Source organism: Oncorhynchus mykiss, chromosome 6 (genome assembly GCF_057628025.1).
Source record: "Oncorhynchus mykiss isolate SJ-2025 chromosome 6, ASM5762802v1, whole genome shotgun sequence".
Taxonomy (NCBI): Eukaryota; Metazoa; Chordata; class Actinopteri; order Salmoniformes; family Salmonidae; genus Oncorhynchus; species Oncorhynchus mykiss.
In genome coordinates, this window is record NC_143027.1 from 85,664,079 (window position 1) to 85,690,881 (window position 26,803).

Genomic DNA, 26,803 nt, shown 5'->3' on the forward strand with positions numbered 1-26,803 from the left:
GAGAGAGGGGGGGGGGGGGCTGGTGTGGCAGTCTGTGTGTGCTGTTGTACTGTATGCATTAGGAAGCGGGGTGACGGTGGTAGAGGGAAGACCGGCTGGACAGATTTGCGTTCACGCCTGATCGGCTTCTGGAGAGCGGGGCCGTGTGGGCAGGGGACGGGAGCACCTGGTCTAGCCACAGCATCCCGTCTCGTTTTATTGACAGCCTGATAAGCGGGGCCAAGCCGTGCGGTTTCCAGCACGGATGTCAAGAACCCTGATGCGTTGCACGGTTTCGCAAACTCTTAATGGTGGTTACTCCAAATAAAGGCCCAAACACAGGTAGTTCTGACCGCCCCGTACCTGCGCCGCCCGGACTCTTCCTGAGAGACGCGTGGCACTGCTGTTGTCCATTTACTCTCCGACCTCCTGTTCAAATTGACACAAACGACAGAGGTTGTGACATGTGTCTGCAGGCTTTTAGCCTGTCTTTCTGAAGGGGGAAACTGGGGGCATATTACGGGTTATGGACCAATAATACATCAACTCCGCGCCACTGCCAGTGAAGATTGTAAACTTATCAACATGTGCACATAAAGAAGAAGAAAAACCCGTTTTAGGATCACTTTATAAAACGACTCATGTAAAAGGGAAAGGGATCATTTTCAGGTTGCTATATATACATTGCCCTTCACAAACAATTCTAAAATGTTATTTTATAGCCTCTTCTCCGAACGCCAAGGCATGACAGAGGTGATACCTTCACTAAGCCCTGAACTTGTAGAATAATAAGTAGGTTAATGTGTTGATAAAGGAAAATATTTAAAAAATGGAAATATTTCCACATCGACGGGACATGATTTTCCAACACATAATCATGTTGTTTAATGCATGACCCTCCGATGCTTCCTCCGCCCTCAATTCAACATGCTTCAACTCCTAGATCACCAACAATACTTCAGCTCTATGCGGACTTGTTTTTGTTTACTTGTAGGTCTTTGTGCGGTGTACTGCAAGTCAGCTTTTAGCAAGTACTGTCTTATAATAATAATCTGATCCATGAAAGCTGCGACCCCATAGGCTATACAGGCCTATGGGATTCCATTTCCCATAAATGACTTAATGTGTCCATTAGTAAATGGTGCACTAGTAAATATAAAAGTCCACATTCTAAATTGCCCTACTTCTATTTTGCACATATGTTCCCATTTTAACCTATCAAATAATTTTCTGAAACTTTATGTTAAAATTCCAACCAATATAACATCTAATCAAGTTGCAAATAGATTTAAAATGTTTAAAAATCTAGCCTTTCTTTCAGTCAAAGTTAAAGACAATAAAGATGGTGGGTTGATCGAATTGTGGCGGGTGCATGTGCTCCGTATAGAACTTCCCCCATTCCATGCCTCAGAAGGTGACGTCGGACCGTCGCTCTAGCCAATCACTGCCAAGTTGAGGCTGATGCTAAGGGAAAGTTGGTGGTAAGCGAGGCAGTCTTTTTTCACTCTCATTGACATTTCAACTCCGCGGCGGATCCGAACGTAATCTGGACCCATAACTTTATCTTGATTTGTTCCAGTGACAATTTGGAGGGTGAAGGAGCGAGTGCTGGTATCAGCAGGATATCGGTCAGAGGTCTGCGCCCTCTACAACCTACATCAGGTGAGTTTCACCGCATCAGGTGATTTCTACATCTCACATTTCAATCGGATTCCTTATCACCCTATTGCATGTTTTGAGTGCTTTGCACATCGGAGTTCTTTCTTCGCTTTGGATTGTCAAAATATATAAAAGGATTTCGTTGGCTATGCTGTGTATTATATCTATACTGTGCGCACCCGAGATGGTAACATCAGTGGTCTGCTTTTTTGTTGTTGCCAAAGCTTACAAACTTTAGAATGCATCTGATGTTTATGAAGGTGTTTGATGGATCCGTGTGGCTATGCAGAAGGCTGAGTTTAACGTGGATAATCTCAGTGTTACTGGAGGTAGTGTAAACACAGTTGTGCATGGTCTTTTGATGGGTCATGCGACTGTGCTTTTGCTAGTATCGTAGCGCAGGAGTTGATGACTCGGGTAGCGTGTAATTAGCGATCTTCACTGAGGTAGAAAGTAAGACGCGCTTACACAAGTCTTGTTATAAGCTTTAACGCGCACGGAGCTGGACATCGATATTGACATTTTATATTACTTACACTGCGATTGACGCTTTGTAATTCCAACAGTTTAGTAGGAGTGATATAAACCATCCAAATGATAATTGTGCATATTTCTTAAATGACCAAATAGCCTAACAAACCTACACACATTTTAGCCTGATTATTAGACTACGTTATATAATTATCACGAGTCTACGTTATAGTCTACGTTATAGTCTACGTTATATGCTTACCTTTAGCTCAAGTAAGTTATTTGAAAGTTACCCAATTTAAATAGAAACTTTTGAAGAATAATTAAGGCAAATAAAACGATAATGTAGCTTTAAAATTGTTCACCGTTGTTTGAAAATGAGATAGCCTAAGCTTTAGATCGTTAACTGAAATAGGGTTTTCAAAATATCAGACATGTTCTCGTCTTCAACCGAAGTTATAGGCTTGCTCCTGTGCATTTTATAACATGCAATTACTTTGTGTTCCACGGTCCATTTCGTTAATAAGTGGAGTACCGAGCCCTGCGTACCAAGGTCAACCTGCTCGTGTTAGTTGTTATTGGTGACCGCGTTTCTCCAGCTGCCAGGCCGCGGAGGAGCGCTGTGACACCATCACCTCCGAGTAGACCGTCTTCTGCCAGGAGAGGGCTTCACAGTCCATCCACACACCAGCCTTCTAGCGTCCTCGCGCCACATTCCCTGCCAGACGTCAACCAATGAGCTAAATTAGACAACTGAGATTACGAAATCACCTTGTAGGACTTTTCACTTAAATGCCTCACTCAGTGAAAGTTTGTTATCAAAATTGAAGTGATGAGTTCAAGTCTATAGCTAACTTTACGCAGAGAAAGCAATTGTAATGTTGAGTACAAAGCATCTTAGGCCTACGGCTGGTATTTTCACTAACACAATAATTCCCAAGTCGCTAAAAGAAGTTAGCATATTATATTAATAGAGCAAAATCAATTTTGAATCAAAGTATATTGGTCCAATACGCAGATGTTATCGCGGGTCCAGCGAAATGCTTATAAAATGCTTTTTACGCACACATATATAGGCATACTGTATGTCGTGTTGACATCATTTCCCTTGCAGCCCAGAGCCTATAATGTCCAATTCAGTTCCCTCAGCTTGTAAGATAATTGTTTTGGGATGAGAACAAACCATTATTCAACAACAAACTTTAGGTTGATCCTAAAATGTATTGTACGGTATTTGTTTGCAGAATTCAGCTGGTTAGTGTGACGTGCGAAGAGGTAGAGTTATGCCCTGACAGTAAAAGACAGCTGCATTCCCGACGGCACGAGCTCCACGGCACAATATGTCACAAAAAGTACATTTCTGAATATCTTTGAGCCATGCAGAAACCCGAATTAGCCTGGAGTTAATAAAATTGTTGTTGGTTTAAAACAGAATGGTGTGTAGGCCAAATACATTTGTTAACTTGCAAAATATATTTTATAATGAATTATACGTTTTAAAATCTTATTTGGTGGAGTGTCTTCGAAGACATTTCGTTTTGTCGTATTTTCTATGAAATAAAACATACAACGATGTTAAATAATCTTAAAACAAAAATATTAAAAATAATTATTATAACAACACCACATTATTATAGATAGGCTAAGTATGTTATAACAATATATAGCTTAGTCTAAATAATGTTATCTCCAATAATATTAATTCAGTGCAAATGTTAATGCCAATGTAGGCTATATTTGAATGTCATTAGGCAGTAACTATAAAATAATTAATATATTAATTAATATCCCTATTATTATATTTTTCTAATCAAATGTATTTTAACCACCAAGGATAGTTATTAACTTTCGAAAAAATATGAAACAATTGGCAAATGCATTAATTTTCCATTTATTCTACGCTCGTGCAATTTTGTCTGCTTGGCCCAGACTTTGTACTGTAATAGGCCTACAGAAGGAAGGGTCAGTGTCCTGCAAAATCACAGAGAATGTGAAGTCGCTGAATGATGACAGCTCCCTCCCTCTCGTGGAAGATTCGTCCGCCTGCCTGCTCTACAATTAGAGAATTATTTAGATGATAAAGCTCTCTCTGTCGGTCCCAATGGCTCAACGGTCCCCATGTCCCTCAAATCTGGAATCTGGATAAATCAATGGAGGCCAGCGCGCCCCTCTCGGCTTTGTTGATGTTTTCTAATAGACCTCCTTCTCTCGCTCGCTCTCTCTCGCATGACGTCAGCCGTGTTCACCCCTCCTCCCTCCTATGATTTTTTTTCTCCAAAGTTTTTAGAGGGGCCTCAAAGACCACTTTGCCTCAGGGGAAAATAGCGACAAGATTAGGATTTCTTTTCAGGTTCTTTGGCATTGCTGCTAATCCGAATTGGGCTAATTGCTAGTCTGTATACAGTTACTCGTTTTACTACATTTTCACACTTACCCCGAAGAAGCTTCCCCTTAAACAGATAAATATATATATTTGCACTTCAACGAGCATGATCGTTCAAAAGGAATTATTATTTATTGCTATATTTGATCCGGAACTTTAAGTGAGTCAAGAAAAACTTAACGTTTCGTGAGTAGAAGAATGGAAACAACGCATATAGCACTCGGAGCGGATTTACTTTCCAAAATAAATCAATAATCTATTGGACGTATAGGCAATTGTCTGCAGAGAAAACAACTCGACACACTCATCAGGGATTCTGTCTTTCACTAAAGCGGGTTAGTAGTGAATTTTCGTCAGCTGCAGACTGCTTACAAGGGGATGGCTATTAAATTAGAATTACAATGTGGTGTGGTTACATATAAATGTCACTACTAGCAGTGTCCTTCGTAGAGGCCTATATTTTGCCTGTAAATTAGCATAAATTTGATGTTATTCACTTTTTAATGTTAGATTAGCCTAAGCATATTTAAATTCATATACCAACATAATTCATAGTCGGTTAAAACATTATTCGTTATGATTCGTTGAAAAACAAACATTAGGCTACACTTTCAACAACACGAATCACGATTGTGTGTGCAGGATTTTGCAAAGGTGCATTCATTAAATCAAAATAAATATTGTAATTAAATAGGCTTAACAATGTTGTCATGCATTTAGGTTATAAGTGTTTGCACTGGCACAATGTGTGCGCCTGCTGTAAGTACAACATTTCCATTATATTCTGAAAGTATCAGGTGCAAAGTTTGGCGAATGTGGTGAATGTGGAGAATCTGACCAATATAGTTTATTTGTTTTGCATTGTGCACAGTTCCCACACCGTAAGTTCTTGCAACGACGATTTATATAAACATGTGTGCTGGCATGTCATGCACGTGGCTGTAGTATAAAACTGTTCTGTTCACCTTTCTGGCTGCACAATCACTTTTAGGTTTATCATAAACTGCCAATTCCTCTATTATCAGAATAAAGTTTCCCTGAACAAGATACTCATTAGACCATCAGGACTAATCTCCATGTACAAACACACAAACACAAACACACGACCCCAAAACAAAGTAAAACACTAGAAACAAAAAAAATTATGTAGTCGAATAGGCCACCAGCTTCAGTGACTAAACACAGTGGAGGAGAAATGGGACAAAATGGTGGGTTAGTTTACAGCTTGTTTGGGAAGAAAGTTCTGGCCGAATTGTTGTTCTTGTTCCTCACCGCAGGACTCTGGGTGACAGTTTGTGCTGGTCCTCGCGGCTCATTATCTCGCGCGCCCACTGAGGGCCCCATTCAGCCCCCCCCCCCCCTCCCCCTCTTCAGGCAGCGTCGTTTGTCTCCTCATTGAACCCGTAGTTAGGAATGTGATGGTTGTCAGGGAGCCCTCTTTCACCTCCGAGGTAGTTTATTGATGAGCTCTGACTTTTTCACGTCAAAGGAAGTCAAGTGTAGGCCTCCCTCCATTACTTCATTTCATGCTCTGCACTCTCCAAATAAGAGCCCCATCCCATCCCCCTCTCCTCCTCCGTCTCTCCATCTCCCCCTTTTTTGTACCCCAATTTTGCTTTGGGTTGGCTCCACACATCCAAACAGCTCGCATCCCCTCCTCCACCGGCCCTGGTCCTTTGGAATAAGCGACGGGGACTCCCAGCACTGAGACTGGTGCTTCGCAAGCTACGAGTGTAAGCTTCAATACGGGCTCGGAGGGGGTTGCTTTCGGATGCGCTGAGGTGTGTCGTAATGGCCGATAATTAAACCGGCGCAGTTAGGGAGCGTGTGGTCATTGCTGACCAATCATTTGCTTCACTTTATTTACGCCGTCAGGAGTGACGTCGCCTTACCTTGCAAATGCGTCCATAACAATCAGCAGAGCTTGCCTAAAAGCAGGGGCCCTTTACGCATGGCGGGGAACCGTGTGTGTGTCTGTGTGTTTACAATGTCCATGACAGGCTGAGCAGTCAGTGAAGGTGATACCAAACAGTCAACAAAGGCACGTGGGGAAAGTTTGCGTTTGTTTTCAGCGAGTAGGCGACATTAGTGGTAATTTACAAGTGTACTTAATACACAAAGTAAACAGTTTCCCCTTTAAAAGCCACAGCTGTCAATGGGGAGCCCTCCTCAGCTCGTTTGTCATTAGTAGTGGCCCTGCTCACCAAGGGCCAACTCACTATGCACTCCAGGGAGACACTTCACAACCATTGCAAACAGCCATGCAGAGCTGTTGACAGAAACTCAGAAACTATTTGTTTTCATGCAGACTCAAAGTAAATATGAAGTTTGTTTCAAAATTGCATTGGAACAATTAATACGTAAAATAATAGAGGCTGCACGAGAGCAATACGCCTAAAACAGAAGAAAACATTTATCTGTAGGCAAATTTCCCACAGAAATAGCATAGCCTGCGATCGACAACGCAAGAACGATTTGAAATCAGCTCCGTGGAAAGAATGATCCATTCATGGAGCTGACTGCTTCAAAATGCGTCCACATCCTCCGTTTTCCCAGCGTCGTGCCCTCGGGTTTAGCTGTAAAACATGCCTGAGATTCCCACCATCACGGAACCAACTCGGCCTCTGCTGAGACCCACCAGGCCTTTGCTTTCTATCCAATGGGGATCTCCGAGGCAATCCAGTTTCTTTGCATAGTAGGGCAGGCAATATTCAGATAGCGAGGGAAAGAGAGAGAGCGAGAGAAAGAGAGAGAAAGAGGGGTATTTGCATGTCTGCTGATTAGTGGGTTGGGGAGACTTCTCTCTCGCTCGGCCCCATTTCCCGCTTTGGTGGAGGGGGAAGTGTTTCGGTAGGGTACGATGATGACAGAGGTCGAGGCAACGCACAGAGCACAGCAGACCAGAAACACATACAGTAATACACTTGTACCATCACCAATCAGCATAGGTGTGTTCTCTCTTAGCCTCCAACCCCCTCTTCTTCTCCCATTCTTTCCCTCCCTCCCCTTCTCCCTCTCTCCTTCTCTGCCCCACTCTCTCATTCGCTATCTCGCTCACTCACACGAGCGCACATTCTCGCTCACTCCGCGGTCCTGACATCTGAGTTCACTGTCAATCTCTGTCTCTTTCGCAGGGATATCCCTTCCGTCTCCGCTGAAGATCACTGGAAAACTATTGTTTCCTCTTACTGAAAAACCACCCCAATAAGACTGCCCTGCATTTGTTCTCTTTCTGTGGCACGGAAAACTATTTGACAAGGACTTTTGACAGCGGCGCAGGATGCCTCAAAAAGGTGAGAGTGGATATCTTCCCAGTAAAAAATTGTCTGTGCATTTCAACCCAGTCTGCAACCCTGCAAACATATATAACTTAAAATAGGTTAGATTAAATGCAAAACAATCAATCATTGAAAACGAATATATTATTATTATTGCGCAATATGCATCTCCCAGGCTGCAGACTAGTATCGCTACTAGGTTGGAGTTTGTGTAGCAAGTGTAACCCCTACTAGGCTGCTTATATTGCACTCCTACTCTGGAGTTGTAGAGTGCGATTTGAAGCGGCATTCGGGCTGGCTTTCCTGTTTATTTTATGTGCTCTTTAATGATCGGTTGTGTTGGTGTTTACGGATAGCTTAATGCTTATTTATGACAGCAAAGAGTAGAAAGTCACGTTAGGCCGAGACAGTGATCATCGTGGAGAATGGGGAGCAATGACCCGTTGAGGAATGGTGTCAGTTTGATTCATAGACAGCCGAGTCACCCAAGCGCCTTCTCTGAAATGCTCCAAGTACACAGTGGGCCTATTTATTTTTCCTCTTGTTTGCGTACCAAAGAAAATATACCTCACATTGAACTTTTCTTTTAAGCAAGTGAAGTATTGTGCAGAAATAGTTACAATTATCACTACAGGTATTTAAGCGCGCCTGCGAGTTACTAAAATACTTCAAAACGTTTTAGAATTAGAATAGAATAAAACAAAGAATTCATACTAAAATGCTAAATACATAGCCTATTATAATATTGTCATATTTATGTTTTTATCAACATAGAAAGTATATATGCACAACTCAAACATTTTTAAGATAGCGTCACGTTCACTGATTCTAAATAAATACAGCTGTGAAACGAAAGTAGCTGAAAGTTAGGCCTATATTTCATTAATAGCCTGATCAAAAATGTTATGGTTTAATTTGTGTCGTTAAATTAACATAGACCTACTTCCCCTTACAAAAACGGGCTAATAACCTAGTATTACATTAAAGATAACACTAAGATGCTTAGTGCATGTAAATGCCTAGTGCTCACAACTTCCTACCGAGCTATTGTTTGAGATCGTAATGTATTTCTGCATGTGAATGTTGTGATCCAGCAGACTGAATAAGCATGTTTAATTAAGACGATTGTTGTTGATTGTTGTTACGGATTAGGTACTACTAAAGGAAAATAAATTCAGATTAGACCCTTGTTAACCTCAGCAACAACCACAGAGTTTTCGACACTAAGTAAATGATTAACTAGGCCGATGGTGTCTATACAGACATGCGGGACACTGCTGGGACGCTGCTGAATCGCAGTTCTCTAAATATTTAGCAGAAATATTGTTTTCAAGGCAGAGAGGAATTGAGGATTATTTTACCATTCGCCACTTCCGGGGTTGTTGTGTGTATTGTTGAGAGATTTATTTTGCATTGGTGGGTTTGTACTTTTACGCAATTAAAATATTGTAATGAATGTGGAGGAATCTAAATGAATGAGTTGAGTGAAAAATAAAATGCATTGTTTTCAAGAGTTGTGTTTAACCACTTTTGGTGTTTTCAGACAGCCTACTTCTACGAACAGGACTAACGTGAAAAAATATTGGATAAATTTCCTTAACAAAATTATTTCTCCGTTTGCAACACAACAATTGTTACTGTTAACAGTGTTCTGATAAATTGCAAAATGGCATTGGAAACACGTTGTTTTTGCAATAGGCTACTTTCTCCAGAAAGTAGGTACTTGTAAGTCTCTCTTCTCAAGCCAATTCATGTTTCCAAATCCTAGGTTCGGGTGCAGTACACACATGCCCACAACAGGGTTGTTTTTGCGTAAAGAGACTAAATTAAACTTCAGACAATTCCTTCACCGGCCCCCTTTTTAACCGTCCATTTGAATAGGTTCTTTATTGCGTTTGTCTTTTCTGATTGAGCTCCCCACTGAGCTGTTGTATCTTTTTACAACCGTCACCAGCTACACCATTACCTCCAGATATTTAGAACAAGAAATTACTTTTCCGTTTCCCAAAACGTAACAAACAAATCCCACATTGGGCTACGGGGACCCGAGGTCGCGGTCATCCGCTGTGCCAGTGAGAAGGTGTTGTGTGTATGGTCCCGGAGGGGGCGGATGCCTTCGGTTCTTTGTATTCTGGAGTTGTTGGTACGTTTAGTGGGAAGATGTGTTGCTAGTTGTGGAGGCCGAGTTGTGCGGCCCCGGGTTTGGGTATGGTGGTAGAAAGGGGTGTATTGTTGGGACTCCGGCAGGCTTTGTATGCCGGCCTCTACCCCCTCCTGGTTGGTACTTTTGCAGAGCATTGAGGCGAGGTAGACAGCGTGTGTCACTGTACACATTGGGCGATAGGGTCTAGATTTTTATATAACTAGAAACACCCTCTGTGGCCGTTGCTTTATGTTTAGGCCTGTTTATAAGCCATCAAGTAGAACAAAAAAAACATGTCAAGGAATCAGAAACAGGTGATCAATAAACCATGCACGTGCCAACGAAGAGCGATGGTTTTGCCAACGAATAGCAACCATCGCAACTCGACGTAATTGATTTATTTTACCGTCTTCAATTAGGCCTATTAAAGTGCCAGTTTCTTCGAACTTCAGGCTGCCCAAAATAAATAAATACAGAAATACAGAAATACAAATGCTCTCATATGAATAACACGCCAAATCGACAGTAGCCTATTTATTAATTAAACTTCTAATTCAATAATCATTTTTATTAGGCCTAGGGCTGTACTATTAGTACTAGGGCTGTACTATTAGTACTAGGGCTGTACTAATATACTGTTTTGCTTTGTCCTAGGGAGACATTAAGATTGGCTAAATTGTTTTAAGCCGAGAGTCAACTCTTTTTCCAGGCAAGTTTAATGCTAAAATATATATGCAATGGGGATGTGCCAATTCACATGGATTATGGCTATGTGGAATTTATAATTACAGAGCAACATTAAGAATGGTTTGCACCAAAGTATCCGCCCTAATTGCCTTGGAATTCGAAGTAACTAAAAGGGAAAAAATACGAAATATATATATTTTTTAAAAGAGAGAACATTTGTGAATTGTAATTCTTAACTTTGAATAGCCATTACATTGCAATTATGCTGATACTAACATTGTTATCATTGTTATTTCCTTATGACGCATAGAATACCACAGCCAAGCCACGTGGGAGTCTGGCGTAGCCTCGATGATGCAGAACAGTAAGTGGATTTGCATATTTTTGTTTTTACACTTTGATACTAACCGCAAGTGGAGATATGAACGCATGCAGCCACAACTACCCTTCTGTCTTTATGGTCCCCTTAACATAACTTACCCTTAACATACTCCTTAGCATATTAGCTTTATTTTATTTATTTTTTTCCACAGTTTATGATTTGTTTTTAGTTTCAATATTTAAAATTGTGTGTCGCTCTTGATATTGTTAATTTAGCCGTGTCCTTGTGTTTACATGTAATGCATGTTATATGGCCCCTTCCAGACCGCAGAGTTACTGAACATTGACAGTTAAGAGTCTAATTATATATCCTCCATTCATCTCCACAGATTGTTTTAGTTTTCTGCTATGTGCGAGAGAGAAAGAGAGAGAGAGGGAGAGAGGGGGAGAGGGGAGAGAGCGAGAGAGTAGAGGGGGTTGGGTTGAAGGGGGAGATTTTTCTTTCCGCTTGAGTTGGTATTAAATAATTGCACAGCCGTCTGCATTAGCTTTAGAGCTGACTGCCATGCTGCGTACACTATTAGCTGGGGCGGAGAATGGGAAGGGAAAGAAGGACATTGCGTGAAAAAAGGACGAATATTGATTGTCTAATGTAGACTAGTCTCCTCATGAACAGAGCCGGAGTTAGAATGGAGATTCCTTCATTACAATAACAGCAGAGTAGAACTGTACATATTGGCCTAAACTCACGGCAAAAAACAACAACATGATAAAACATGATATTGTCTTGCATGGGCGCCATAAAGGAAAATTGACTGTGTGTTGGCCTATATTGCTTTCTAGTCTGTAGTGTGTTATTACTTGTCTGGATTGTTTATCATAATGGTCCATATGAGTTGCTGACTGGCGAAATGAACTAAACCATAAAGGATGAAAAGTAACGTTATTTTCTCTCTTGTCTTGCTGCTGGACTAGAGGTCTATGACATCTGTGATGAAGGTGTGTGGAATGATTTCCTCTGCTATTCTCCTCACCTTGATGACGTGCCTGTGCTGTAACACCTGCCTATATAGTCACATTTTAACCTGTCTGAATTCAATGTACCTATAGCTAGATCACGTGTAGAGCATATTGTTTGTTACCTTGTTGTAGGCCTAGGTTATATTTGCAATGCAAGTAGGGAATGTGATATTGTTCCCTATAAGGGAAATGACAACATACAGAACAAAAGGCTTGAATGTAGGTCAGATTAAGTAGGACAATTGATACAGGAATATTTAATTGAAGACTATTTATTTTGTATCATAGTTTTTTAAACGTCTAAATACATAGTCTATTGAATATAATTTTGAACAACATGGGAAGCCCATTATGCGTCATAGAGGCCATCTTGGCATTACCCAGTGCTCTATGCGCTGACAAATGGCTTAATCACAGATGATGTTTGCTTGCCAGTTCTCCTTTATTGAGATGATGTTTTAAACGAGGCGTCGTTAAAGCTATGTACAGCCCCCTCTGCTCCTGCTTTGCCCCAAATTGATGTTAATGGGATGCTCCCCTGGCTTGTCTTGTGATTTCTGGTGCGAATGGCCGAGGAGATATCATTGGGCCCGGCTCTATGTGTTGTTTAAAGGTCGCCGCGGCCTCGGTGGCTTTTGTGCTAACAACTCTTGGGTGTATATGGAGGGGAGCGTCCAAATTGACACCATATGTTTTCCTATTAGTCGACTAGTAACAGAATACAAGGCGCATAATCAGCGCCAGCGGGCGAGATTGACGCTGCTCGCCGTGGGGAATTGGGCACATGATTAAGACTTAACCTTTGGAGAGCTGAAATGGCATGTGATATCCTTATCTGACGGCTTTATCGATCCTGTGGATGTATATGATGGTCATAAATGTGTTGAGGTGACGGTGCAACCATGTGAACCCACAGCGAACCGCTGTTTGGCGCGGGTAGGCCAATTTGAGAGTAAGACGTCTATTAATTCCACTTAATCCTGGAATTACCAAAGAGCCAGAGGGATGATAATGGATTTGCTATTAATCAGGTCCACGTTGGATAAGGATCATTGCACATAGTAGCCTAAGAGCAGTGTTTAATTATGTTAAACAGATTTATTTTCACTCAAAACATGGCTTTTAATTGGCACAAAACGTGCGTAATGCGTATTGTTCCCATTTATAGCGCACATACAACGTATTCCCAAGCAGATCGCCCACTGATTGCACACAACAGGATTGTAGTGGCTGGGAGGATTTGTTGCCAAATACAAACAAGAGAAAAAAACCGAGATGTCAGATTTAATATGTTGAGAATCCAAGCGCGCCCTCGTTGTTGTGCCCGCGCGTCGCCCCTGGTCACCTTAAAACGAAGCTTCCCTCGAAGGGTAAACGAGTAGCGTCCAATTTTGTCTGAGTGATATCCAAATCCAGACAGAAAGGGTCGTTTTATCGTGCTACTATTTGTCGTGACGATGCGTTTTTCAAAAGCAGAGCTGTGTCATAAAGTGACATGCCTGCCACAAGTGCTCCAACTGATCTTTTCAATTAGCCTTCCCATGCATGATCCGAGGCGACTTCCGCCTATTTCCAGAAATTAAGCTCAAACTTGACGTGCAGCTAGCTTTATTTTAAAGACAAATGTCAGCCAGCCTCATCACATTCCCTCCTCTTCTATATCTGGAGCTTATTTATTGCTAAGGAGCCTCTGCTCCCGGAGTCAATGTAGCAGGCGGCAGCGCAAGAGAAGGCAGCGGAGATCTGGAGCACAGTAAGGCACTCCGGGGAGGCATCTGTCCCACTTGGCTTCAGGTTTGCTGGCTCTTTCCATGCTTTAATCAACCTCCTTATCGACTACAACCTGCATCTTAATTAAGTGTTTTAAAAATACTTATATTTCGATAACATTTATTGAGGTTTGTTATATTTGAGGCTACCTAAATGGTTGTTGGTGTTTTGGTGTGCTTGTGTTGAAGGTACATTGGTGTGTTTGTGTTGAGGGTACATTGGTATGCTTGTGCGTAACAACACATTGGAATAGCGGTGAGGAGGATTGGGGGATTTAATTTCGAAGTTTGGGGATTTGAAGACGCTGAATTTGGGGTTGGCTTGCTCACTTGGCGAAATAATGCTGGACAACTCGCGTATGACTGAATTCACCTTTGGATAGCCGATTTCACCTTTAAATTGCTGATTTCACCTTTCAATAGCTGTTTTAATCTCAGTTGGATGGGGATGTTTTGGTCCAGATCATTGGATGCTGTTGACACTTGCCGTGCATGTGTTGATTCAAGGCTATTGCATTACAGTGACTATTGTCTAGAGTGCTGATAACAATAGAACAATAAATAACTATTAGATATTCATTTTGGTGATAATTGTACTATTAGACTATCTGCATTTCCTGTTTCATTCTAAGTGTAGCGTTTTGTTCAAGATTAATGCCTCCCCTCAACGTTATTGTTTCACCTTTGCTCTGAAAGCTAACCATCTGAAAGGAAAAGCATTACCTGACTCACTGCTATTTTGTTATATAACATATTGTTGTGATCATAACCTTGTTGTTACATTGCAACCGTAGCCTATAATTGGGCTCCCCTTTGTCTCTGTTCAGGTCACAGCGGTGTGAACCAGCTGGGCGGTGTGTTTGTTAACGGTAGACCGCTACCGGACACCACCAGGCAGAAAATCGTCGAACTTGCTCATAGTGGCGCGCGGCCGTGCGACATCTCCAGGATTCTGCAGGTGACCAGGGCATTCTTTCTGTCTGGTGCAGGAAACCCTAGCTTTCAGTGTTTTTTAAATATTTTTTTTAAGCTACCACAAAATAAAACTTAACAATGGGATTTAGTTTTCCTTACTGTAGCCTTTTTAGGAATTTAAAAACGTTTTTCGATAATTGTTGGCTGTAAGAAGGCCAGACAAACGCCTAATTGCTTCTCATTATAATCTATATCCTATTCAGATTACATTAAGGGTAACATATCGTAAGTAGGCCACCACTTTCCCCCCTAAGAATAGTTGCATTTTAGAAAGTGCACACTGTTATCCTATTCCATTTAAGGCATATTTTTTTGTTTATAGACCCATGATGACTCAAAAGTCCAAGTGCTGGAAAATGAAAACGTAAGCTTATCATTGTTTGACGTAATCTTCAAAATTTCGCAACTAGTCTTAAATAATGTATGTGAATTGTGTCTATTGTTTTCTATCCAGGTGTCCAACGGGTGCGTGAGTAAGATCCTTGGCAGATACTATGAGACTGGCTCCATAAGACCGAGAGCGATCGGAGGCAGCAAGCCGAGGGTAGCAACTCCAGAGGTGGTGGGGAAGATAGCGCAGTACAAGAGGGAGTGCCCGTCTATTTTCGCCTGGGAGATCCGCGACAGACTGTTGTCGGAGGGGGTCTGCACCAACGACAATATACCCAGTGTAAGTGCAGTGAGTGTAAGTTATGAGCATGATTTTTTTACCACCTGAAATTATTTCTCAGAGACGGAAAGCATGCATGATTATCAGCCAACCATTTAGTCATGAGATCATGACTGCGTTACATGTGAAAGACATGCATTACGTATTTCCAACAAATGGTTAGCATGAGTTAAACTTGTAGAGACATTCATACATTTCATTATTTATATTTGATTCGTAATTAGCTAATTTTGCACCACATAGGGCCTACATGTAAAATACAATTGACAATTGTTGATGTTTATAACAGGCATATTTTCAATGTTTGGCTAGTTATTAAAATGTATTTTCTCAAATATTATTTGGAAATGCTCTGTTTACATCTTTACTTCCAGCTCACTTGTCAGGATGTGACGTATGTGTGCGCGTGCGTGCATGTGTAAATGTGTGCACCATAGACATTAATAAGGTTTGCACGCTCACAGTGCTCGCATGCCTACACATTATACCGGCGGTGGCGCGCATTTTTCAATCACGGCAGGCGCTAATCAAACCGTTCCGTTTTGTTTGTCTTTCAGGTGTCATCGATAAACAGAGTCCTCCGCAACCTGGCTAGCGAGAAGCAACAGATGGGCGCAGATGGCATGTATGACAAGCTGAGAATGCTCAACGGTCAGACAGGAACTTGGGGGACACGGCCCGGCTGGTACCCCGGAACTTCAGTGCCAGGGCAGCCCAACCAAGGTGAACCTCAGTCACTAATAATTTGACAATGAAGAAACCTATAGATATAATTACATTTGCGCTATTCGTGAAATCATATCATTATCTCACCATTATCCGAATGTAGGCCAATAGATTAATCCATTATTTGTCAATGCATTCCGTTTGACTTTTGGAAGAAGGAGTATTAGGGTTTTTATAAACCAAATTGTTGAAATGACCTAAGGGTCCATGTAAACATTAATATCACACGCGTTTTTATTGTCATAAGAACAATGGATGTAATGCTATATTGTAAATGTTAGGCCTATACCCTGGCCCACAGTATATCTTCGCTTCTTTCATACATGACTAAACGGTCACTTTACGCATGGGTTCTGGCTAGACGAGTATGACGTAACTGATTAGTGAGTAGTGTAACTTTGTAGGTAAACCTTAAGCTAAGTCACAATTACAAATATGTTACGTAATAAACATCTTAAATTATTATTATTTGTATTTAACATTTATTTAACTAGACAACTCAGTGAAGAACAAATTCTTATTTACAGTGATGGCCTACACCGGCCAAACCCGTACGGCGCTGTGCCAATTGTGTGCTGCCCTATGGGACTCCCAATCACGTCCGGTTGTGATCCTGGATTCGAACCAGGCTGTCTGTAGTGACGCCTCTCACACTGAGACGCAGTACCTTAGACCCCTGCGCCACTCGGGGGCCCAAGCCATAGTTTTCAGTGGGTTTTGGGCATTTGCTTATAACAATCAATCATTTAGTATGATTGGATGTCGTTTATGATTGGTCAGCATATCAAGCAGGTATTGTCAACATGTTTTGATGCCTTTGGTGGACAAAATTCCCAATGAATCATTGAGTAGTCGATTAGTGAACGGCCAATTAATCAGCAGTCTCAATGCCCACACTGTCTCCGGTGGGGATATGCGTGACAGAGGCCTGGCCTTTCAGCGGAGGTGTCCGTCCAACAACCCGCATTTCCCTCCTCTCCTGGCAGGGAAAAAAAGCCTGAGGATCCGTGTGCGGGATATCAGTACAAAGGAATGTTTTCCTTCACACGCAAGGATTGGGTATGGGAACGGGCCTGCTATGTGTAATTGCTCATTAGAGAGAGCTTCGTCTCTCGTTATGGTGACATGCAGGAGTGTCTAGTTGAGGGAGACTGATGGAGAAATGTTCCACAGGAGACCACTGGACACGGGATGACAGGCGGAGCGGTTAGCCATGAAAACATGAACGTTACAAAGATAAATGTTTATGTTGTAGTTATTTTTTTGTGCTCTAATAGACTATTGTGAAATACAGAGCCGAAAAGAAAATAAAGTCATTGCACCTGCTTAGGGCTGGATATGAGAAACAGTGTTATAATTCGATAAGCATCAAGATATGTTTCTGCACCGAATTTAATTTGCTTTGAACATAAAGGCCTTTTGATTTAGTCTTATGTGGACCTAAACATGATTTTTTCATGTTTATTTTATTTGTATTTTTTTAAATAATGTACAATAAACTATTGGCTTACTTCCAGAACTAGACATAGTTATTCACTATGTTTACACTCTGTTTGATTTAATGTCATTATTGATACTAATAATATTAGGCTATTAATAATAACAATATCAATATATCATTAATATATATATATACTTAATAACATTAATATATAATAACAATATTATTAATAATAATAACAATAGGCCTAATAATAATAATACATTTTTATAAGTATTTTAATGCAATATTTTTAGGCCCTTAATGCAATATTGCTTTTCAGTTTCTTCGATTGAAAATGAAATGACAGAGGCATTTACATCAAATTTAATTGGTAATTGTTTCCAGGAGTTCATTTCAGGAGGCCCATAAGGTCTAAACCATACGGAAAGGGTAGGTCTCTGAGGAGAACGAAATATGGTCCCTGTCAAACAACAGCTACGCAACAGTGGCTAAAATAATGGTTACAAGGAGTGTGACAGGGCTTGAAAGGAGACCACTCTATCTAGAGAGGCGGAATAAAACTCTGTGGCAATTAATTGTTTTTTCTCTTTCTCTCATTTCGTTCTGATATGATACTAAATCCCGTCTGTAGAATTTAGACCACTCACTTTCTCTTTCAGTTTAATCGGTTTCTTTAGTATTTTTGATCCAGTCTCTGTTGGCTAAAAGGTGCCGTTATCTATTTCGGCTGTTTCTCCGTGCCACTGCCCGAGACACAGTGATACCAAAGAATGAGTTTATTTCCCAGCGCTTTTTTAAAAGAAAACAAGTCCCAAACCTAGCGTCAGTGGGTCTGGCGGAGGGATAAATAGGCCGCACATTCACTCCTTTTTGTGGATTATCCTTCGAGAAGAAAGACAAAGCGCTGAGTGGACGGAAACAGGCTGTATGAAGAAAAAAGTGAATTTATTTCAAAACGATTAAGATATTTTAAAAATAAATATTTTAATAGTCATAATCTTATTAACACATTAATGTTAACCGAAAACAAATTCAGGCAATTATCATTATGTGCTATAATTTAGCACATGCTAGATGTCTGTGGTAGTATGTCTAATTCATGGGCTATTTAGTCTAGGCTACCACAATGTTATTGTCCTAAACCTAAAATATGACAGGTGCCTTATGGTGAATTTGCTTACATAACATGCAATGTCATGGTCATTTTGTGCGTATTTAAACTGTTGTTATGCAAATAATATTACAACAAATGTTTTATGGAATCTCCCAGGGGGAAACTAGCCAATGGTACCGGTCTGTTTTGGTAACATTCCACTCCTTGTACTCCGTGTCGTATGCCAAAGATGTTTAGCGTGGCTGGAGTGGAAAGAGTGGAATGATAGCTACAAAGACTGGTACCCAGGCTAGTGGAAACATTCGATCCTATACATTTGTTTAAATAGGCCTATGGATATGTTAGAGAAGAGTAGCCTGTCGTGACTCCAGTGTAAGTACTGTGTCATGTCCGAGACTACCCAAGCTGGTAAACTCAGAACATTTGCTGTATGCAGGTGCACCTCACGAAACGACTGGTCAAACAGCTTCACACACATAAAAACCGACATTCTCAAAAAGCAGCCCTTAATTGCTTCATTTCATATTATCTTCTCGAAGGGATAATGATGTGCAAAACCAAGACAGGCATTAGTCAATATGCCTACCACGGACAACCAGGAGCCGTGAAGAGATAGGTCCTATTCAGCTTGTACAGGGGGTTGCATGCTCTCTCCTCACTCATTTGTTTCCAATTTAAGATATCCATTTTGACTGGCGTTTAGCTGGCCGGGGGACGTGATTAATGATGCTAGTGGATAAGGGTTAACACACTGAACTCAAAGCTCTGTTGACCGGGATCCTCGTGCGCACAATAGTTCACCAAAGCACAGAGAGAATCCTTTTGTCACCTCGTCCGATTGAGCTGCTCCATTTTCCTCTGGTGATATTCTGCCCACGAAGAGTTCGCTGTAGCCAGCCCTCGCTGTGTGCACGGAGTTTAATGGTTTCCCTTACCCCGAACGGCATTGTTTCATTGTGAAAAGCACCTCCTTCTATTCAAGTATTGGTGGTCACCTCAATGGCTATACGAAAGCCCATATGGGGACGGCCATTGAGGCATCGCAACGTTCCTAAAAGGGGGAGAGAGTTTGGGCCTGAAAGGAGTTCGCCACATCTAGTCACATTTCTCTTAACCCTTTGAGCACATGTGCCATTGTTGAGAGGTGATAAAGGATCTAAGTTCACGCAGCATTGCTGAGCAATGGTCTTTTTCCCACAATATTTTACAAATAACTAGTCGGTCTTTTATGGCTATTGATGTCTCTGAAAACAAGCAGAGATCAATATGTTAGCTAGATCATTCATTCGTCATCATTCAATGTCCATCCTCAGTCGGTGTTATGCCAACTAGGCCTACACTGACAGCTTTTCGTTATTCTTCTAACAGGTTGCTTTTAACGGGAACATACATAAGTATAATAGAACTATATAAATGTATTCCCTATGGGCTATTGCGAGGATGACATGTTATTTTTCGCAGTTTACTTTCAGAACTATAAAATTAAATAAACAATATATTAACGCATGCTTTTTGGAGATGTAGTAGGCAGGCCAATTCATATTTGTTTATTGATTTATTTACAGATGGCTGCCAGCCACAGGACGGTGCAGGAGAGAACACCAACTCCATCAGTTCAAATGGGGAGGATTCTGACGAGACGCAGATGCGACTCCAACTAAAGAGAAAACTACAGAGAAACCGCACGTCGTTCACCCAAGAGCAGATTGAAGCACTGGAAAAAGGTGCATTTGAATTTACAAGAAATATATATTTTAATGTAACGTCTAATTGAACGAATAGCAACATTCACCCCAGTAGCTTACACATAATTCAATTACAACAATATGTTTCATAGCCCATACTAAAGATACGTTTTCATATCTTATTCCAGAATTTGAAAGGACTCATTATCCTGACGTTTTCGCGAGGGAAAGACTGGCAGCGAAAATAGATCTGCCTGAAGCAAGAATACAGGTGAGCGGACACCTTTTGAAATATGCATTGCACTGCATTCCATTAACATTTTGCTGCTTGGTTCTGAAAAAGACAAGAATCCATGAAGAGCCTACATACGCGACTAATGTATGATTGACGTACTGTGCAGGTGTGGTTCTCAAACAGAAGAGCGAAGTGGAGGCGGGAGGAGAAGCTCCGGAACCAGCGTCGTCAGGCCAGCAATTCCTCCAGTCACATCCCCATTAGCAGCAGCTTCAGCACCAGCGTCTACCAGCCCATGCCTCAGCCCACCACACCAGGTAAGCACGACACTCATATAACATTCCATCCATCCACAGTAGGACACTTGTCAACATTAGGAATATTTCAGTAGGTCCACCACTCATTTCAATGCCAGACAACTTAATTAAAGACTAAAATAGGTATAAGGGATATTTTTCTTTGATATAAAGTTGAGTTGAATAATAACTCATCATCTGCTTCAAATGACAGTTGATGAAATAATTTTTGCTGATTTAGGCTACTTTCAATGGTTCATTGGTTAATCATGCATGTAAGCAATGAAAAACAAAATCCCCTGAGCTACCTGTCAAGGAGGGCGTGGCTTTACTCACACTATGCTCCCTATCTGCCATCACTGAATGTCTGAACTAAAACAGATTTGAACCAAACATTTCTCCCCTTCTTCCTCAGTGTCCTTCACATCTGGGTCTATGTTGGGCAGACCTGACACGGCCCTCACCAACACGTACAGCGCCCTGCCTCCCATGCCCAGCTTCACCATGGCCAACAACCTGCCTATGCAAGTAAGTCCACAGCCAGGTACTAACTAACCCTGACCCTGTTCTGTCTTCGTTAACTGTGTCAACAAATGTCTAGGTTGTGTTCTCGTCTCAAATGTGCAAATAGTACAGTTAAAATTGTATTTCAAAAGCCAAATACCATTATCGCCAAGCTAGTTGTAGTCAACCTTCCTAGGTACAATGATTATGTTCTCTTCTAATCCTAAAAACAGGTTGAGGAGAAATCAAACTGTAGTCATAAACATTTCTAAATGCCTAAAGGAATATAATAGCCTGCATCCCTAGCTGGGCATTGCTGTAAGGACTGACTGACTGCTGAGCTGAAGAGGGTATATAGTTGGCTAAGCTAATATATAAACGTTATTCTCTCCCTATCTATAGCCCAGCCAGACCTATTCCTGCATGCTGCCTACCAGTCCGTCTGTGAATGGGCGGAGCTACGACACATATACGCCCCCTCATATGCAGGCACATATGAACAGCCAATCAATGACCACTTCTGGTACCACCTCAACAGGTAGGCAGAAAGTCCATTGTTTCCGAAACACGTTTGGCCATTAGAGAAAATGAACAAATCACGTTTAGTCTCTTAGCTAACTAACCATCTGCCACCTAACCTTTAAATAGGGGAGGCTGCATAGCCATACACACATTCTCTTTCTTAATTCATGCTCTACATTTCCCCATAATCCGCCATTTTCTTTTTTCTCTTTGATCAGACTACAGACACATACTGTACCTCTACGTTACGCACCATCTCCTGACATTCTAATCTTAGTGCATGAACGCACCCCATTCCATTCCAGCTCAACGTCATAATGTCATTTAAACCACTCTAGACGGAGGTTTTAGTTCCAACCCATTACGTTGCTGTGGAGGGCCATATATACTGGTCATTGTCATGAAGGGTTAATGGACCATTGACACATTTCCTCTAAGCTAAATCGCTAATTCATTTGATTCATTTTCTGTTGTACTCTCTGCGAGGCCTAAATCAATCTAGCTAACTTATTACTGATGTCCTGAAGTGTTAAACAATGTGATTCATAAAGCTACTGTTCTGTGTTCTAAACTTCTTATCGCTGAATACTCAAAGGCTTAGTCCTCTGTGCTTAAAGGCCCAGTGCAGTCAAACATGTGATTTACTGTGTTTTATATATATATTTACACACTATGTTGGTATAATACTGTGAAATTGGGAAAATTATGACAATGTCCTTTTCGTGTAAAAACTGTTTGATTAGACCGCCTGAAATTCCAACCTGTTTTTGTGGGATGGAGTTTTGTCCTGCCTGGTGACATCACCAGGCAGTAAATGAGTTAATAGACCAATAAGAAAGACAGTTCCTAACCTCTTTCCCAGACAGTCCTAGAAACATTCTTGCTTGAGAAATTGCTATTTTTGTTTCTTTTTGAACACTGTAATTGAAAACAACCACCGTAAATGACTTCACTGTTACACAGAAAAGTATTTGATATTGAGATAAAAATGACTGAATTATACCTTTAAGCTTTCTAATGACCTATCCTCTATGGCTGTGGGCTCTGTGCTAAAGCATTCATCAACTCGGATGCATGCTATGTGCTACGGCACTTACCTCTCAATGTCCTATTTTGCGTAATGGTTAGTCTCTCAACATGATGGTAATTTCTCAGGCTAAAGAAATGTTGAACTCAAGCTCTCCTTACCAAACACAGTACAGTACAGAGACACTGGGCCGTTTGGACTGATATGTGTCTCTCTTCCCTCTCTCCTCAGGACTCATCTCTCCTGGAGTGTCTGTCCCTGTCCAAGTCCCAGGCGGCGAGCCTGACATGTCTCAGTACTGGTCAAGACTACAATAGAGAGAAGAGCTACTTCTCCCTGTAACTGTTCACCCACCGCCCTCCGCTGGGAGCTCACACACACATGGAGAGAAGTGGAGGAGAGAGAGAGACTCTGGGAGTGCCCTAGGACTACAGGGTGTGGTTGTTTCCACTGGGACCGTGTGTTGTTCTGTAGTCTTGGCACATATGAGGAAGACAAAACGTGGACCTCTGTAAAGTGCCCGGTGTTTAACATTTTCATGGAACAAAAACTTCATTTTTTTTTCTCACTTTTCAAGTAATTGTTTCTTTTTTTCTGTCTGTCTCTTGTGTTTGTATATGGCCGTGTGTATGTTATGATGAAAAACCCAGATCAAGTACTGATAGATGGACTGCTAGAAAACCATGTTGGTCTTGTGTTTGTTTTTGAGGTAAAGGAGAACCCAAGAGATTTCTGCCATGACTATTTTTTTATCTGCTTACATCGAGACTTTCTACCAGACTTTGCACGGTCTGTGGACTCATGCGAAACTGTTGCATATCACCCGAGAGGAGAGCTGTGGGGAATAGACTCAGTGTGTTTATTAAACCTATTTATTGGTCATACTCCTTCAAAATGGACGTCAGCAGAGGAGGACCTCCAGTCAATCCACCCACCTCAGCCTTGGGTCTTTGACTCCTGCAATATCACACAAACTGTATAGGCCTGGATATTTCACTGTGGTCACAGACGACCACATTATCACAGGAATTGTACAGACAACCACCATTAACAGTTTGCAAGGACAGTGGGACATTCAAGACTTGTTCATGGACTTCTGCTGTGGTGGATGGATTGATTCTAGGTTCAAGACATGTTCATGGACTTCTGCTGTGGTGGATGGATTGATTCTAGGTTCAAGACTTGTTCATGGACCTCTGCTGTGGTGGATGGATTGATTAACGGTCCAAGTGAAGAGCTATAGATGCAGAGGAGCTGTGGAGTAAAACAGTTGAATCGCTAAATGGTAGACTGTGTCTTCGATATAATCCAATTTGTTCATGTCAAATTGTAAGTATGTCTTCCCTAGAAATCAAAAGATTTCTACAATAAAAGTACATTTACATTTTTATCCCCCCAAGAATATTCTATAAATGTTTTCTACACATTTTCATGCATCATAAAAATACATTTCTTTAGGTCAGGTACAATTAGTCTCTTAGGTATAGTTGTATTATAGTGTCCTATTGTCAAATCATTTTGTGCAACTAGAAAGATTTAATTCCTATAATTATGATTAAACATGCTTGACAAAGTTTGAAACATAAGTGTTTGGCAGTTGTTTACAAGTACATATCAGATTTAATCATTGTTGATTGTAAAACAGACCAAAGCCTTTGTATTTCATCTATTACACAATGTTTTTTTGTTGTTGAAGATATTAGTCTTGTGTTGCATCATTTTGTAAACATTTGATGTTCTATTACAGTGACCTAGAGTATGTTAGACTGCGGACTAATCGAGCAGTCCTTATTTATAATTGAAGACCATGGGTGACTGTGGACTAATCGAGCAGTCCTTATTTATAATTGAAGACCATGGGTGACTGCGGACTAATCGAGCAGTCCTTATTTATAATTGAAGACCATGGGTGACTGTGGACTAATCGAGCAGTCCTTATTTATAATTGAAGACCATGGGTGACTGTGGACTAATCGAGCAGTCCTTATTTATAATTGAAGACCATGGGTGACTGCGGACTAATCGAGCAGTCCTTATTTATAATTGAAGACCATGGGTGACTGCGGACTAATCGAGCAGTCCTTATTTATAATTGAAGACCATGGGTGACTGCGGACTAATCGAGCATTCCTTATTTATAATTGAAGACCATGGGTGACTGCGGACTAATCGAGCAGTCCTTATTTATAATTGAAGACCATGGGTGACTGCGGACTAATCGAGCAGTCCTTATTTATAATTGAAGACCATGGGTGACTGTGGACTAATCGAGCAGTCCTTATTTATAATTGAAGACCATGGGTGACTGTGGACTAATCGAGCAGTCCTTATTTATAATTGAAGACCATGGGTGACTGTGGACTAATCGAGCAGTCCTTATTTATAATTGAAGACCATGGGTGACTGTGGACTAATCGAGCAGTCCTTATTTATAATTGAAGACCATGGGTGACTGTGGACTAATCGAGCAGTCCTTATTTATAATTGAAGACCATGGGTGACTGTGGACTAATCGAGCAGTCCTTATTTATAATTGAAGACGTGTGGTGTTTTCTAGCGTCGTCTGTCATGCTTTTTTGAGTTCTGCGTTGTTTTTCAAATATGTGTACATAGAACGTGGACACGTATACAGGGTCTACGTCTGAGAAATGCTTTTGAGATGAAACGTCTAAACTGTCTCTTAAATATTTCAATTTAATTTTATTTAAAATGGAGCTTTCTAAATGTATTTTGTGAAAACTATAAAAAAAAACAATTTTGTACAGTAAATATAGTGAAAGCTTTTTTCGTGTTATTAATTATTTAGCCAACATCAAAAACGATGCACCAGGTGAGAATAGCTACACAACATATTACCACAGCCCGTTTTGAATGGTACAAAGCGTATTTGTTGTACCACTCAACTACAAATGAGCTGATAGAGAATTTCCATACAAACAAACCAAAGTGGGGCCAGTTCCAACCTGATATGTCTTCCAAACAGCCCAGCCCTATCCTATGTGATGCATGGCCCTCACCGGCTACACACAGACCACACAGTTTAACAACACGCAACAATGGAAAAGGTCACTCAATTCAACACCCCTTGTTTTGATAGAGTTGCAACAATGGTAGGGAAAAGTAGGGATACAGAGAGGAGGAGAGGGAGAGAGGGAGGAAAACTAGGAATACTCAGAGTGAGGCAGAGGAGAGATTGTGTGGCAGAATGAGTTATTTTGCTTCACTTGCTGCCACAGCAGGGGGTTGTGTGTGTCTGTGTGTTGAGAGGGAATAGCTGGAGGGGGAGGGGGACCTGGAGAGAGCTAGGTCAGGTATCACCTGGGAGTTATTGTTGGGTTGTGTTTGCTCTAACACTAACAGGACATGCAGGTGCTCTATTTGTCGCAGGAAATTAAACTTGTGTATTCAAGTTTTAAAATGTTTTTCAAGTTTGTAATTTCCACTGTAAAAAGTCAACTTCATTTTCCCTTACGAAAAATGTATCAACCCCGACAACAATGTCCATTAATTATAATCCACATAATAATTCACATTTCCTGTTGCTGCAGGATTATTCCCCTGCTGTGAGAAACTGTTAAAGAAAATAAAACTGTTTTTAATTGTCACTTACACTCTAGGTGTAGGTGCAGTGAAATGTGTCATTTTACACGGTCACCCTTAGTTGTATGGTGCACTTGGAGCAAATTAGGATTAAGTGCCTTGCTCAAGGGCACATCGACAGATTTTTGACCTTGTCGGCTCGGGTATTCGAACTAACAACCTTTCGGTTACTGGCCTATCGCTCTAACCGCTAGGCTACCTGCTGCAGATCTGTACATTACACACCACATCAGTGACTTCAGAACAAACTCTTGTTGAAGACCAATAGAAGCAAATGAAGGTAATGTTAATACCA

General features: G+C 41.1%; 1 protein-coding gene across 31 annotated transcripts; it reads left to right on the plus strand.

The window, feature by feature from the left end:
* The first annotated feature begins 1,445 nt into the window (after positions 1-1,445).
* LOC110526726 (paired box protein Pax-6) lies at positions 1,446-24,489 on the plus strand. 31 transcript variants are annotated; one of them, XM_036981315.2, is made up of 15 exons: positions 1,469-1,641; positions 7,627-7,785; positions 10,568-10,622; positions 10,911-10,964; positions 11,897-11,920; positions 14,538-14,668; positions 15,008-15,049; positions 15,140-15,370; positions 15,913-16,078; positions 20,205-20,363; positions 20,513-20,595; positions 20,726-20,876; positions 21,271-21,383; positions 21,762-21,897; positions 23,140-24,489. In XM_036981315.2, exons 4-15 carry the CDS (start codon positions 10,952-10,954, stop codon positions 23,223-23,225), a joined length of 1,335 nt encoding a protein of 444 aa, XP_036837210.1. In that variant the 5' UTR covers positions 1,469-1,641; positions 7,627-7,785; positions 10,568-10,622; positions 10,911-10,951; the 3' UTR covers positions 23,226-24,489. The 31 variants fall into 31 exon arrangements, with proteins under 31 accessions (XP_036837208.1, XP_036837214.1, XP_036837210.1 ...); XM_090239376.1 differs by having other exon boundaries at positions 15,140-15,355; XM_090239377.1 differs by lacking the exon at positions 1,469-1,641 and adding an exon at positions 7,343-7,440 and having other exon boundaries at positions 15,140-15,355.
* Positions 24,490-26,803: the final 2,314 nt, after the last annotated feature.